The following is a 13666-nucleotide window of genomic DNA, read 5'->3' as shown; positions in this document are numbered from 1 at the left end:
GCTGGATGGAGGGGGTCACATGAGCCTATAAGTTCAAGAACACTTTGGGCAACATACCGAGACACTATCTTCAAAAACAGTCCAAGAGTTATTAAGACTCCATCAGGGCCAGATACAATGGCTGATAAGTAAGGGTGCTTAGCCACCAGGTCTGCCAACCTGCACCCATCCCCGGATCCCGTGGTAGAAGGAGATTTCGACATGAACATGCACACACATTCACACACCATAAATGTAATTTATAACTTTTTGTTTGTTTGTTTTTGTTTTGTTTTGTTTTTTTGGTTTTTGAGACAGGATTTCTCTGTGTGGCGTCTTTTCCTGGAACTCATTTGGTAGCCCATATATATATGTATGTATATAATCATATTAAGTTATTAAACTGTACCACCCTATCAAACAATATAAGTTAAACATTTGCCTTTTTTTTTTTTTACTTTCACAAACAGTGATTTTCAGAAATATCAAGTATGTTGAAGCACTACCAAGAAATAAACAGCAGCCAGCACTCACTGATCCCAGAGACCCTTATAAATGTTCATGAAACACGCTGGCTGGGCTTGATCCCAGCACTCAGGAGACAGAGGCAGGAGGATCTCTGTGAGTTCGAGGCCAGCCTGAGCTACAGAGTGAGTTCTAAGAAAGGCTCCAAAGCTACACAGAGAAACCTTGTTTCAACAAACCAAGAAAAAAAAAAGTTTATGAAACACGATTAAGAAACTGTAGAGGGGCCGTCAAGATGGGTCATCTGGTACCTGCACCAGAACCCACATGGTAGGGCAGATCCAACTCCCACAAGTTGTCCTCTAACTTACACAACAAAATACAATCCTTTTTTATATAGTATTTGTCCCGTTTTTAATGTAAAAACATTCTATGTATAACTGCAGGAGAAATAATACACAGATAGCCTGAACATAAAAACAGGTTATAATTTTAAAGTCCAGGGTTCTTTTAAACAGTAAACTATTTTCTCTGTAGAAAACAGGGCCAGGCATTGGTGGCACACGCCTGTAATCCCAGCACTTGGGAGGCAGAGGCAGGCAGATCTCTGTGAGTTTGAGGCCAGCCTGGTCTACAAAGCTAGTTCCAGGAAAGACACAAAGCTACACAGATGAAACCCTGTCTCGAAAAACCAAAAAAAAAAAAAAAAAATAGTAAAAGTGATAACATTTCCCAATAAGCCCTTTTAAGCCAAATGATAGCTGAATTATACATATAAATATTGATTAGATTCTGGGATACAGAAGAGACCTATCTTCATCTGTTCAGAGAGCTGTGTTTTACGTAAGTTGTATAAGTGAGACTCCTATTCATCTTCCCCTTCACTGTTTGATTTACAGCAGACATTTTTCTGTAGGCCAATCCATAGTCTAAAAAGATTTTAGCCAGCATTTTTTTTTTTCATCATCTTGACACAGTTCAAATTCTTATCCTAATAGTGAAATGTTTCACTAAAGCTTTCCCAGTGATTGGGTAAAACCAAAACTTATAAGCCATAGTCTTTTTTTTTTTTTTTTTTTTTTTTTGGTTTTTCAAGACAGAATTTCTCTGTGTAACAACCCTGGCTGTCCTGGAACTCTATTTTAGAGCAGGCTGGCCTCCACCTCAGAGATACACCTGCCTCTGCCTCTGGAGTGCTGAAATTAAAGGTGTGCACAACCACCACCCAGCATACAATCTTTTTTTAAAGAAAGAAACTGTGGAGATGTGAGCAGAAAACTCACCTCACTAGATATGCTTATATCATTCAGTTCTACGAGTGCAGATGCACACGTGTGTATGGGGGGGGGGGATATGCATGTGTGTACAGGTGTGTATACCCATACATGCATGTAGGGAAGTCAGAAGTCAACACTAGGTGTCTTTATCACTCTCCAACTTCATTTTTAATTTTTATTTTATTTTTATTATTTGTATTTATACATGTGTCTGTGTGAACACACACAAGTGTGATGGAGCCTGTGGAAGCCAGAAAGTTATCAGTTCCCTGGGAGCCAGAGTTAAAAATGGTTGGGAGCCACCTGACATGGGTGCTGAGGTCCAAACTCAGGTCCTCTGGAAGAGCAGGATGCACTCTTAATCACTGAGCCGATTCTCCTTATGTTTTGAGGCAGAACTTGGAGCTCAACAATTGGGCTAGGCTGGCTGGTTATTGAGCCTTATTTCTGCTCCGGGAATGAGAGAGCTAAACTCAGGTCCTCACATTAGCACAACAAGGACTTTACCCACCTCAACAATGCCCTACTTCTACTTTTCAAAAGTTTACTAAGCTGGTCATGGTGGCCAACTGTAGTCCCAGCACTCAGAAAGCAGGTAGATAGATCTCTATGATCTACATAGTAAGTCCCAGGACAGCCAGGGCTACACAGAGACACCTTGGGGTGGGGTGGGGTTTTACTAGATGGATGGGTAAGTGGGTGGATGAATAGAATGAATTAATAAACCACTATATCAATGGCCAATGACCCTCTAGAGATTTGCAAAAATGTGAATGGTGACCCACCTGTAATTCCAGCACTAGGGTACCTGAGGACTATCAAAAATCGAAAGCCAGCCTGGGCTACATAGCAGACCCCGTCTCAAACAAACAAACAAACAAACAGAAAAGGGGCAGGAGATATAGGCCAGTGTGTAGAATAATTCTCTAGCATGTGTGAAGCCTTAGGTTTGGTCCCCAGCACCCATAAACCAGATATAGTAGTCACACCTATAATCCCAGTACTTGGGAAGCACAGGCAATAAGATCACTACAAGTTCAGCGCAGCTTGGCCTACACAGTGAATGTGTATGCAGAGCTATTATATGATGGGTGAGGACAGGGTAGGGAGAGCATGTATAGATAGCCCACAGAGCAGAAATTCCAACCAAATTCAGAGGGACGCTAGATAAATGTTTTTGTTAGCCCTCACCTGATCATCAGGGTATGTGTCTGACTGACCAGTTCTCTTAATGACATGGGGCTATATAGTTAGAACCCGTCTCAAAGGAAGGGAGGAGAAGGAAGGAAGGGAGAGAGAAAGGCAAGGAGAAGCCTGGGAACCTACACATTCACATTTGTGGAGAAAGGACACAAGGCTGGCAAGCAGGTGCTAGAGCAGATACTGGGCAGAACTTCTCAATCAAAACCTAACTTGAACTTGAACTAACTATCCAAAATTCCCCATCTGAGTAAGCCCTGCCCACACAGACAAATCTAAAGAGGCAATGGGGTCTCTCCTCCTTCCTATTGAGTCTCTGGGAAATGTGGTAAAGTACTCACAATCTAATTCCTACTTCCTTTTTTTTTTTTTTTTCCCCTTTTAGACATGGTCTCATGGAGTCTGGATTAGCCTGTAGTCCACTTGGGGTGGCTGACCTCGAACTGCTAATCTCCCCACCTCCAACTCCAAAGCACTAGGATTACAGGTGTGTAGCACCACACCCAGCTGATTCCTACCTCTTTTAAAAGCTTAATTTTGAGAGGTGGAGTCCTTGTGTACTATGGGTCACACACTTGCTAAACTGTAATATGTTACTAAAATAACTTCACAATGGCTCATCCAACAGTTCTGTGCTAGCTGATAGGATTCTACTCTGAACAGATCTACACACAGGCCTTTCCAGCTCATTCATCACCGACTGCTGAGGCTTCACAGTGACGATGCCTTGGCTATTTATTTAGCAATGATTTATTATGCAAGGACAAAAGCCCAGGAGACTATATATAATTTTCAGCCTCTGGATGCTATCATAAGTCATCCACAGGACACTCCAACTCTGCCAGTACACCAGTAAGGGAGTTACTCTGTATTAGGAGAGGCCAGGGAACCGGCTGATGGGTGAGGGCCAATCACACAGAGATAGGTACAGCTCAGGCAGAAATCAGAAGCAAATTTAAAACTTAGATATAGTTCTCATGCCCTGGCCTCTATCACCAGGATATGTATGTATCTAGTTGTAAGATGGCGCATGGTAACTGGTTGCAGGCTGGCCAGTGAAGAAAGATCATCTGGGAGTGCCTCCTTCACAGGAGGATCAAGCCAGCGCGAGAGTACAGTGAGCTGTGTTCCTAGGAGTGTCCTCCATACATATGGTGACACAAGAAAACTATGTTTGTGGTCATCCTCCTGTATTTATGTCCTTCCCTTTTGGATGTCCTTTGCATCTGTCATGAAGAGGGGGCACTGAGCTGGGTGTGGTGGCCCACACCTTTAATCCCAGCACTTGGGAGGCAGAAGCTGGCTCATCTCTGAGTTCAAGGCCAGCCTGGGCTACAGAGTGAGTTCCAGGACAGCCAGGACTACACAGAGAAACCCTGTCTTGGAAAAATAAATAAATAAAATAAACAAACAAGAAAGAGGGGGTCCTGAGGACTGAGTGAGACTTAAGGCAAACGGTGGAGGACTGCAGAGCTGAAGCAAGGATGACAAAGCATGGTGACAAGACCCGTGTGGACAGGGCCGTTCATCTTCCGACACAGAAATGTCTCACGCTTCTCACTTTGAAGGCTTGCTTTAATAAAGCAAACATCTCCAACTCTGGTTGGTAGGTATGTGTTCTTTTGCTAATCAAAAGAGCAAACGTTCAGAGTGTGAGGGCACTGTCTTCTATGAGTTGAGAAGTCTGGGACGCGCAGATTCTACTTCCAGCATCCTTCTAACGGGCTATAGCACTCTCGGAAAATGGGGGAAAGTTATGGAAGACAACCATGAATCTAATGAATAGTGTTCTAAAGGATCTTCTTCTTCTTTTTTTTTTTTGAGCTGAGGATCGAACCCAGGGCCTTGCGCTTGCTAGGCAAGTGCTCTACCACTGAGCTAAATTCCCAACCCAAAAGGACCTTAATGCTCCATTGAAACCTGAGACTCAGGGCCAGAGAGTCTGAGGACCCGAGTTAATTCCCAGAGCTCAAAAGGTGGAGAGAACCAACTCCTGCAGTTTGTCCTCTGCCCTCCACACATGCATGATGACATGCATGACCCACCCCCAACACATACTGAGTAAATTTTTTTCACTGAGACTCTAAATTCTGCTATGTCTTACTGAACTCTGGAAATGAATTTGAATGGAACATCTAGAAGACCTTTCTGTGCCCATTAAATTCAACAAGGCTTTGTTGGTTGGTTATGTTTAGTGTGTAAAATGTATGGCCTTCTCTAATAGAGTGAAAGAATCTATGCTGTTAAATTTGACTACCTCCCCTGCCTCAAAACTAAATAGGCATGGATGGCTTTTTTTTTTTTTTCCCTCTTAGCCATAAAGTAAGCAGCATGGGATTTCGAAAATGCACCAGCCAGAGGTGATCTGTGCTCAGTTATGCTGCAGTCTGGTGTTATCTCCTGGTCACGACCAATTTCATAATGCAGAGGAGAAGACCTGTAGACTCTGCCTGTCTCCCTGTCTGAACTCATCCCTACTGCTCTGCTCTGTCTACTAAAGCCCTAGACACATGGCCTTGGGTCTAATCTTTGGGTGGTCCTTTCTGGTTCCAAGATCTTCACATTTGCCACTGCTCCTGTCTGGAATGCTGTCTTCTCATCTTTCAAAGCTGACTCTTCCTCACCATCAGCTAAAGTTCCATCTGCTTTCTATGGCCTTGCTGAAGCTGCGGCTTTCCCCATAGTCGCCAGCCCATTCATTTTCCCCTTGGAATTGAGGGGTTTTTGTTTGCTGTTTTGCAGGTCTCTTATCTATCTCCATCTATTTGAAAGCAAATTCTAACTAAATGTGGTTGACCATGCCTTTAATCCCAGCACTGGGGACAAACTGATCTCTGAGTTCAAGGCTAGCCTAGTCTACATAGCAAGACCTCATTTCAAAATAAAGAAATGAAAGTAAGTTCCAGGATATAGGTGGGGTTTTGTCTGTTTGTTGTGTGTGTGTGTCTCTTTTTCAGTAGTGTATTCCAAAGCCAGAATCCATCAACCAACCTGCATGAATGGGTATGGGGAAGAGTCCACTCTTAGCAGAAATGTCTTAGTACCTTTTATAATTTCAGAGCCTTTTGTGACTGAAGAACATTTCTCTTTGTTTTCAAAGCACTGACTTTGTCCTCTTTTATGCCATGCACCAAAACACACCAGCCAGGCTGATGATTGGAAAATGAACCAGCAAGCACTTCTGGCCCAGAGACAACTGGTCTGGGCGCCTCTGACTTGAGCCAGATCTATGACTTTCTAGGGAGTTGGCACCAAAGTCAGAATGTTAAAATAAACATCTTTGATGCTGAAAGTGGAATACTGGTGCTCTGACTCCACAAAGACTAGTTCTAATTGGCCCTAGCACCCCAGAAGAGGCTCAAGCAAAGGAGTAACCCCAACACAAGGAGACCGAAATGAACCTAGTCACCCTCCAGCAGTCACCTCTAGATTGTGTAAGGATGGGACTATCATCCCTGATGTATGGCATGCAAAAAGCTGGTTTCAATGTCTTTTCTTTCTTCTTCTGTTTACTAGTGACTCTGTTCCCACTTTCTGAAGGGCACACGCGTGAGCTCATCTGCTTCATTAAACTCTTCTTTAAAAGCAAAAGTCAGGCTCTGAGTCCTTGTGAACCGAGTCTGCAGTTAAGCACACCCTTCACAGGTGCACGTGCTGACAGTCTTAGGAATGAGGACTTAGGGCAAAATGTTTTCACTGCGACACATTTCAGTTTTAAAGTCCTGAGCTGAGGACACATCCAGGAGCAGGATACTTGCCTGGTATACATGATGTCCTGGGCTGGAGGCATGAAAATAAGCTATCCCTTCTACATAGTGAGCTGTGTAATGCCAAGTGCAAATCCTTTTGTTTTTTGGGTGGTAGATAAGAGTTTGGAGGGTGGGATTCTGATTTTGTTTGTTTCTCTGTTTTCGACAAGGTCTATGAAACTCAAACCGGCCTTGAATTTGATTCAAACCCATGATCCTCTCTCTGCCTTAGCCTCCCAAGAGCTGGGATTATAGGCATGTGTCACTATACCCAGTTACAAATGTGTAGGAACATTTTTCATATTTTCCACAGAATTTAAGTAAATCTTAAGATTCACTCAAGAAGAAAAGATTACATGGGGGGGGGGGGGACCTAAAACAACAAAAACCTGTTTCATCATCAGTATAACAAAAATTAGTTACAAAAAACAATGAAAATATAGGCCAGATGAGGGGCTCCATATAATCCCTGCATGCCAGAGAAGAAAGGAAGACAGTGAGTTGGAGGCAAAAGAGGGCTACATAGGACCCTGCCTCAAAAAAAATAAAAATAAAAATAATATGAGGTTGGAGAGACAGCTCAGTGGTTAAGGAACAGGATGCTTTTCCAGGGAACCAGGGTTGGATCCCCAACACCCATAAGGCTGCTGGCTCACAACAGTTCCAGGGGACCTGATGTCTTCTTCTGGCCTCCAGGGGCATCAGCTGCAGGTGGTGCAGAGGCAACCATGCCAACAAAGCACCCATACACATTAATTAGTGAATTTGAACATAATTTGAAAAGTAAGAAGGGAAAAGGCCATGTGTGGTAGCACACACCCATAATCCAACACACAAGAAACTGAAGCGGGAGAGGTTTCAAGTTTAAGGCCGCTACACACTGAGTTCCTGGCCAGGAACAAAACAAACAAAAGGCTTGAGAACATACTCAGTGGTGCAAATACGTGGGTAACAATTGTGTTCAATCCCCAGTACTCAGTAAATGAACATTTTGAGGCAGCCCAAAGCGAAGGCCAATGTTTTCATCAAATAAGTCTCTTGTTTAAAAAAAAAATTAAAAATAAGTAAAATAAAATGAATTGTAATGGAAAACTATCCTGAATGACTTTCATAGCCCAATGAGGTGTTCAAGCCTAAAATCCCAGCACCAGGGGGCTCTGAAGCAAGAGAGTCACCAAGAGTTTCAGACCAGCTCGGACTACAGAGGATTACACCGAGGAACTTTAAGGCACTTGAAATAGTAGCAAACTGGTTTTTTTCTTGCACGAAAGCATAACATGCAGCTTGTGTCTACCTATCCAGAACCAACGGCTCTTTCGGTCAAGAGCTCTTCCTCGGGGTGTAAAATGCACAAGAGGGGGGCTAGCCTGTCTTACTCATCTTACTGACTCTAGCACCGGATAAGAATGATGACGACTTTTCTTACCTATGTCTTAAGTGCCAAACACTGCAGGGACAGCATTACACACAACAGTTAATCTTCGCAACACTCAAACTGGTGAGGTGAGTGCTACTGTCATCCCATTGTATGAGGAAATCCAGCACAAAGAGGTTTAGCCAGTCAGTAGTATCCCAGCACTGCCCCAGTCCTAAACAGCAGAGGATTCAAAGCAGGCAGAGCTGAAGCTCTTACCGAGAACCACTGGCCGGCGACTGAACCTGCTGAAATGATAACTTACCAATATTGTGGCCAAAAGCATTCCTAGTCATGTGTAGTCTTTAAATACACAAAGAATGTAGCTAGCTATTCTTTGTTCCAGCCATCCAACTAGCTTGAAGTACAATTAGGCACAGGAAACTGACTATAAGTAATTGGGGGGGGGGGTCTATTTAAAACAAACAAACAAACAAATCCTAATACTTTAGAGTGTTCTACCAAAAGAACAGAGAACCGTGGGCTATGTGTCTCAAAAAAAGGAAAAAAGAAAGAAAGAAAGGAAGGAAGAAAGAAAGAGGGAGGGAGGGAGGGAGAGAGAGAGAGAGAGAGAGAGAGAGAGAATCCAAGCAGGTAGGGCAAAGACAGACAAGGTGAGCTGCTGACCCAAGCCTGTCGCTCCTTCTGCAGTGACGCTCACTCGCTCACTCACAGCACTGCAGTGATGCTGGCGGGCGGGCGTCAGGTCTGAGCTCCTGGAAACCATGCTGCAAAGGGACCCAGCAAGCACACAGAAGAGAGCTCCTGTTCTCTCCACTACTCTACTAGCCCTGGGTCCTGCTCTGAGAAGTTTGAGTTAACAGAGGGTCTGGAGAGGAGCCAGCTTCACTTACTGTTGGACAGAGTGCAGTAGCTTAGTCAATAAATGAAGTTTACTTAGCTTCTGAGTCCTTGGAGTGGGTCACGGGAGAGGGGGGTCATAAACAGTTCTCTGATACACACCTATCGCCTAACCTCCTCCTACCAACCCAGGTATTGTCGGAATTATCTGGGTCTGATTTTTGTACACCATTAGAAGAAACACTCAGACCATTCAGGGACATAAAGGAGGAAAGGAAACAGAAAAAAAAAATACACCTTTAAAAGGGGGGGGGGGGGGATGACCTATTGTAGAAAGAGACAGGGAAGAAAAACAATTGTTTGCCTCCGTTTGCCCTGATTGCAGAAGAACACTGCAGGACACAGGGAGAAAAGTCCATCTCCCTGAATACAGCACCCGCAACTTCTAGCACCTAGGCACCTTCCCTGCCGTTATATAACCAAACCGTGGCCTTAATAGGCCACCCTACTGCATGTCAGCAGCTGCTGGGCACATCTCAGCTGTCAGTGTTGAAGGACCCCTTCCAAAATGAACGCAGATAAGCAGGGAGCAGGCCAAAATATGGCCATGGTTCACCCCAGCACGTGACAGCTCCTTTTGAACTGAGCTTTACTGTGTCGTCAGAGTCATTTAAGTAGCAAGAAGATAGGACACTTGGAACTGGGGCTAGGAAATTGCACACTGCTACAGAAGCACAAACAAATGCTGGTGTGGTCTCTTCCACATATGCAACTCATTGTCCCAGCCATATCAGCCTCATTCAAGTCTGAATATTTCCATACATAGGAATTGCATAACTGCACGCCACAAACGATCAAAGATAAAAACCAATATAAACAGTGACACCCGTCTATAAACAAGCCAATGCTGTAAAGGCTGCAGTCCTAAAGGATAGCAAGGTCTCAGAGAAAAACTACACACACACACACACACACACACACACACACACGAAAACAGCCAGACCAACCATAAATTAGGCACTGGCTTTGCTGACTACTAAAGACAGAAATGTCCCTTTTATATATAAAGCCAAGAATCAACTGTTTGCAATTACATTTACAAGACACTCAACCCAGCCTGTCATAGATTTTTTTAAATCAATATTTTGGTATATCTAAGAGCTGGAAGATTCAAAATTGTTTAAATCATAGAAAACAGAGCCAAACAACCAATTATGTTTGTGGAGTCCATTTCCCAGAGGTCAGAGCAAAATAACCACAGAAGCAGAGGGGAAGGAGGGAACAAGGCCCAGGCATGTTGTTTGTAAACACAAGTTTGGCTTGGTCAACAGTCAACAGGGCTCCACACCCTGTAGGGGGTAAGGAGATGCAGCCCTGCAGCCCTGAACTACAGCTGCCGGTCTGAGGGATTGCAACAGGAGAGACACACTTGAGAATGTCACTTGGCTCTGAAGACTTGAGGCCCTCTGGTAAAAACTGACAAAAAAGGCTTGAAGGGGTCCCTCCAGAGGAAGTGAAACTGACCAATCACTCCTCCACAGCCACCCACCCAGCCACCCTAGGAAGAAGGGCCCCTTGTAGTCTCTGACAGAGACCAGAGGGAAGGAACTTCAGGTTGCAAATAAGCAGGAGACAAGGCCCAGATAGGGAGTGACTGCCATAAAAGCCAAAACAAGGTAGGCAAAGATAACCAGAGGCTAGGGTGAGGAGGTGAGGGGAACTGGTGTGCCTTGGGTAGGAAGCTGCAGAAGCTGTAAAGGTTTTTCATTAGCCAGGCTGAAGAAAAACTCAAGCTACTCTTCTAAATACAATGAATGACTACATTAAAAGTAACCATTCAAGTGAGGTATTGAGCAAAGAATAAATGGGAATTCAAACAGGCTTTGTGGATTCCATCAAAACTAAAAGATTCCATACTCTCGATGAAAAAGGCTATGTAAAAGTGCTACCTCTATTTCCTTAAAACATATTATTGTGTGTATATACATACATGGCTTCCTAATTGACCTTGGCCAATTTCACTACTACAGCTCCTCAAATCCCTTGGGAACCAAAGGGCCCAAATGAGTGTAATTCTTTAGTGTGAATCGCACGGTTCCCTTCCCTACTGAAGAGCCCACCCTGGGCTCTACAAAGCCCACAATTCCAGACCCTCTGACAACTAAAAATAACCAGCAAACCATCTATCCTAAATTGATTAACCCTTGGGACATCGGTTCTTGAGTCCCTTCCATTTTCCCCCTCATTTCCCCGTTTTCTTCACTGCCTCCTCCAGTAATCAAGTGTGCTCCTCAGGCTTCCACCCGACACCATCTATCAATCTTTAAAAAAAATCAAACGTGAATTCCTATCTCTGCCATAGGTGCCAGGTCCTTCTTATCCTGCACCCACCGCACACCCTCAGTCCGTGCCCCAGCCGTCCCGCAGTCCCTGGGAAGCCCGAGGTGGCCAGTTTGAGAGTCTCCCCCATCCTATGGTCCACATTTCATATGCCCCTGCCCTCATTCTCCGATGGTTTCCTAATTGCTGGTTCCGGAGTCTTCCTGGCGTGCAGTCGGCCGGCCCCCTGAGAGTTCCAACGCCTCTTTTCCAGTCACCCTCCCCTAGCACCCTGCGCACAGCCCTGAGGACCCCTTAGGTGCCCAGCTGCTCAGTGCCCCCGTCCCCCTCCGCTGTGAGGTCCCTGCCTTCTCCTGCCGCCACCGCTGCTGACCCTGACCCGAGCTCCCGGGAATCGCGGACTCCCTGGGTCCGGCCACCCTGCAACGCCCCCCCCCCTCCCCGGGTAGCGCAGCCCGCAGCCGCGCGGTCCCCGGAGCCACTACCTTGGCCTTGGTGACGAGGTGCGTGGCCCGCTTGACCACAGCGAAGTTGCCCTTGCCGATGGTGCGGTCGATCTCGTAGTAGCCGATGCGAGCGGGCATCGGCCCGCGGGAGGCCGGGGCTGCGGGACGCGGCTGGCCGGCGGCCGGGGGCACCGCGGCGGGAGCTGCAGGGGGCCCCGCGGCGGGCGGAGGCAGCAGGCGACCGGCCGGCCCGGCTCCCCCTGCTCCGGCCACGGCAACCCCGCCAGCTCCGCTCGCCGCCGCCGCCGCCATCTTGTTGTGCAGTGAAACCTCCGGGGCCGCGGGGAGCCGGCCGGGGGGGAGGGGGCGCGGGGGGGCCGAAAGAGGGGGGTTGCCGACAGACGTCACTCCGGGAGGCGGGGCTCCCGCGCCGCCGGGCGCCCGGCGCCATGGCAACCGCGCGTCACGTGCGGACGCGCGTCACTGCCCGGAGCCATGGCAACCGTGACCTCACCGGGCGAACTCGACCTTCCCGCGTGGGTCCCTGTTCCTGAGGCTCCGGCTCCCGAGTGCCCCCCTCTGGGGAACAGGCAGTGAAAACGTCTAGGGTCTGCAGCCACGTCTAAGCTTCCGCCGCGCCTGGCGAGGAGGTAGGGATACGCGGTGAGACACCCCAGAACCAGACCCCCCAACGGCCCAGGTTCGCTGATGGGATCCCTGCTCTGACCCGTGTCCCAGTTCAGTCACCACCAAACCTCCCTTAAAAGGATTTCCTCATCACCAAAAATACCAGCCTTGTCCCACTTTAGCCCTGGAGGCCACAGAGGCAGGAATAGCCTCAGTATTTAAGCAACTGTAACCAAGTTGGTAGCAAGGCAAGGGAATTGTTCAGCAAAACTCTTACAAAACCCAGCTCACCTTGGACACAATCAATCTAATAGTCATCGAACACCGAGGAATGGGGAAGTTAGAGTTTGCATATTCAAGTGCGATAAACCTAGCCCAAACACGCATTCCAGTCATTAGGTGGGTGAGGGCCAGAAAAGGTACGTCATTTTCTTTCCTGCACCTCCCTCCCCCCCCCCCCCCCCCCCCTACCCGGTCTCGGAGCAGTTCTATAGCCAGTGTTTGTCAGAATTTCTGACTCCTTTTCTGTCGTTGGGTTAGTACTGGTGAAGTGCTGATGTGCGTTGCCTCAAGAGCCGTGTCATGTTTAAAGATGAGCAAACTGTTAAGCAAAATGAGTAAATAATATAAATTCCATCCCTACTAATGAGTCTCCAAGGACATTAAAGATGGTCAAATTAATAACCCCAGCAATAAAACTCATATCCCTCTTTCTTCCCTCCAGTTATCTGACATTCCACATCCTGGGCTGTTCCCAAGCCTCCCCCTCCTCCGTCCTTATTAAGTAGATTGATGTAGCTGCCTCTGGTGGGGATGGGAAATTGGGCTGTAAAGGAGAGATAGCCTTTGGCCTGTTAGGAAAGGAAGAGAGAAGGCTGTGAACATTCCTGTTAAAGTGTATTCCAAATGTCCAGTGCTGATCTACCCACACCTACCCACACTCCCCTCCGAGGCACAAAAGTATTGCCAGGTCACTGCCTGTGCAATATTAAAAACTGGCATCCAGGTCACTGGGTATGTGAGAAGGGAAATACATATTTACTCTCTCTCTGACCAGAGGACATTTCCTAATGCTCTGATTCCCCCATCTGACATGAGTAATGGTTGGGACTAGGATGGGACAGAGGGGTCATCCCACAATTGCCTTGGATCAGTTCCCTGGTGGCTGTTTCTAGTTGCCAACACAATTAACACTAATTGGCTCCTTTACCATCAAATAAGGACAGGGATGACATAGACCTTGCTTCTTAGCCCCTGAAACCTATTCATCAAGTGAGATCACTCAATCCCAGATGAATGATTGGGTGTGGCCAGCCACGCTTACCACTACATGGCCCGCACCTGCCTCTAGTGAAGCCAATAACTGGG

General features: G+C 46.6%; 1 protein-coding gene across 4 annotated transcripts in view; it reads right to left on the bottom strand.

The window, feature by feature from the left end:
* Positions 1-12037, bottom strand: part of Sik3 (SIK family kinase 3) — a 215713-nt gene extending 203676 nt beyond the window's left edge. For all 4 annotated transcript variants that reach the window (XM_036193546.1, XM_036193545.1, XM_036193548.1 and 1 more), the window contains exon 1: positions 11711-12037. In XM_036193546.1, the coding sequence (XP_036049439.1) occupies positions 11711-11983 (273 nt within the window). In that variant the 5' untranslated portion in view covers positions 11984-12037. The remainder of the gene's footprint in view (positions 1-11710) is intronic.
* Between the last annotated feature and the right edge of the window lie 1629 nt (positions 12038-13666).

This window comes from Onychomys torridus, chromosome 7 (assembly GCF_903995425.1).
Source record: "Onychomys torridus chromosome 7, mOncTor1.1, whole genome shotgun sequence".
Lineage (NCBI taxonomy): Eukaryota > Metazoa > Chordata > Mammalia > Rodentia > Cricetidae > Onychomys > Onychomys torridus.
The sequence above is the reverse complement of the archived record's forward strand: the minus strand, read 5'-3'. Positions and strand labels throughout refer to the sequence as shown.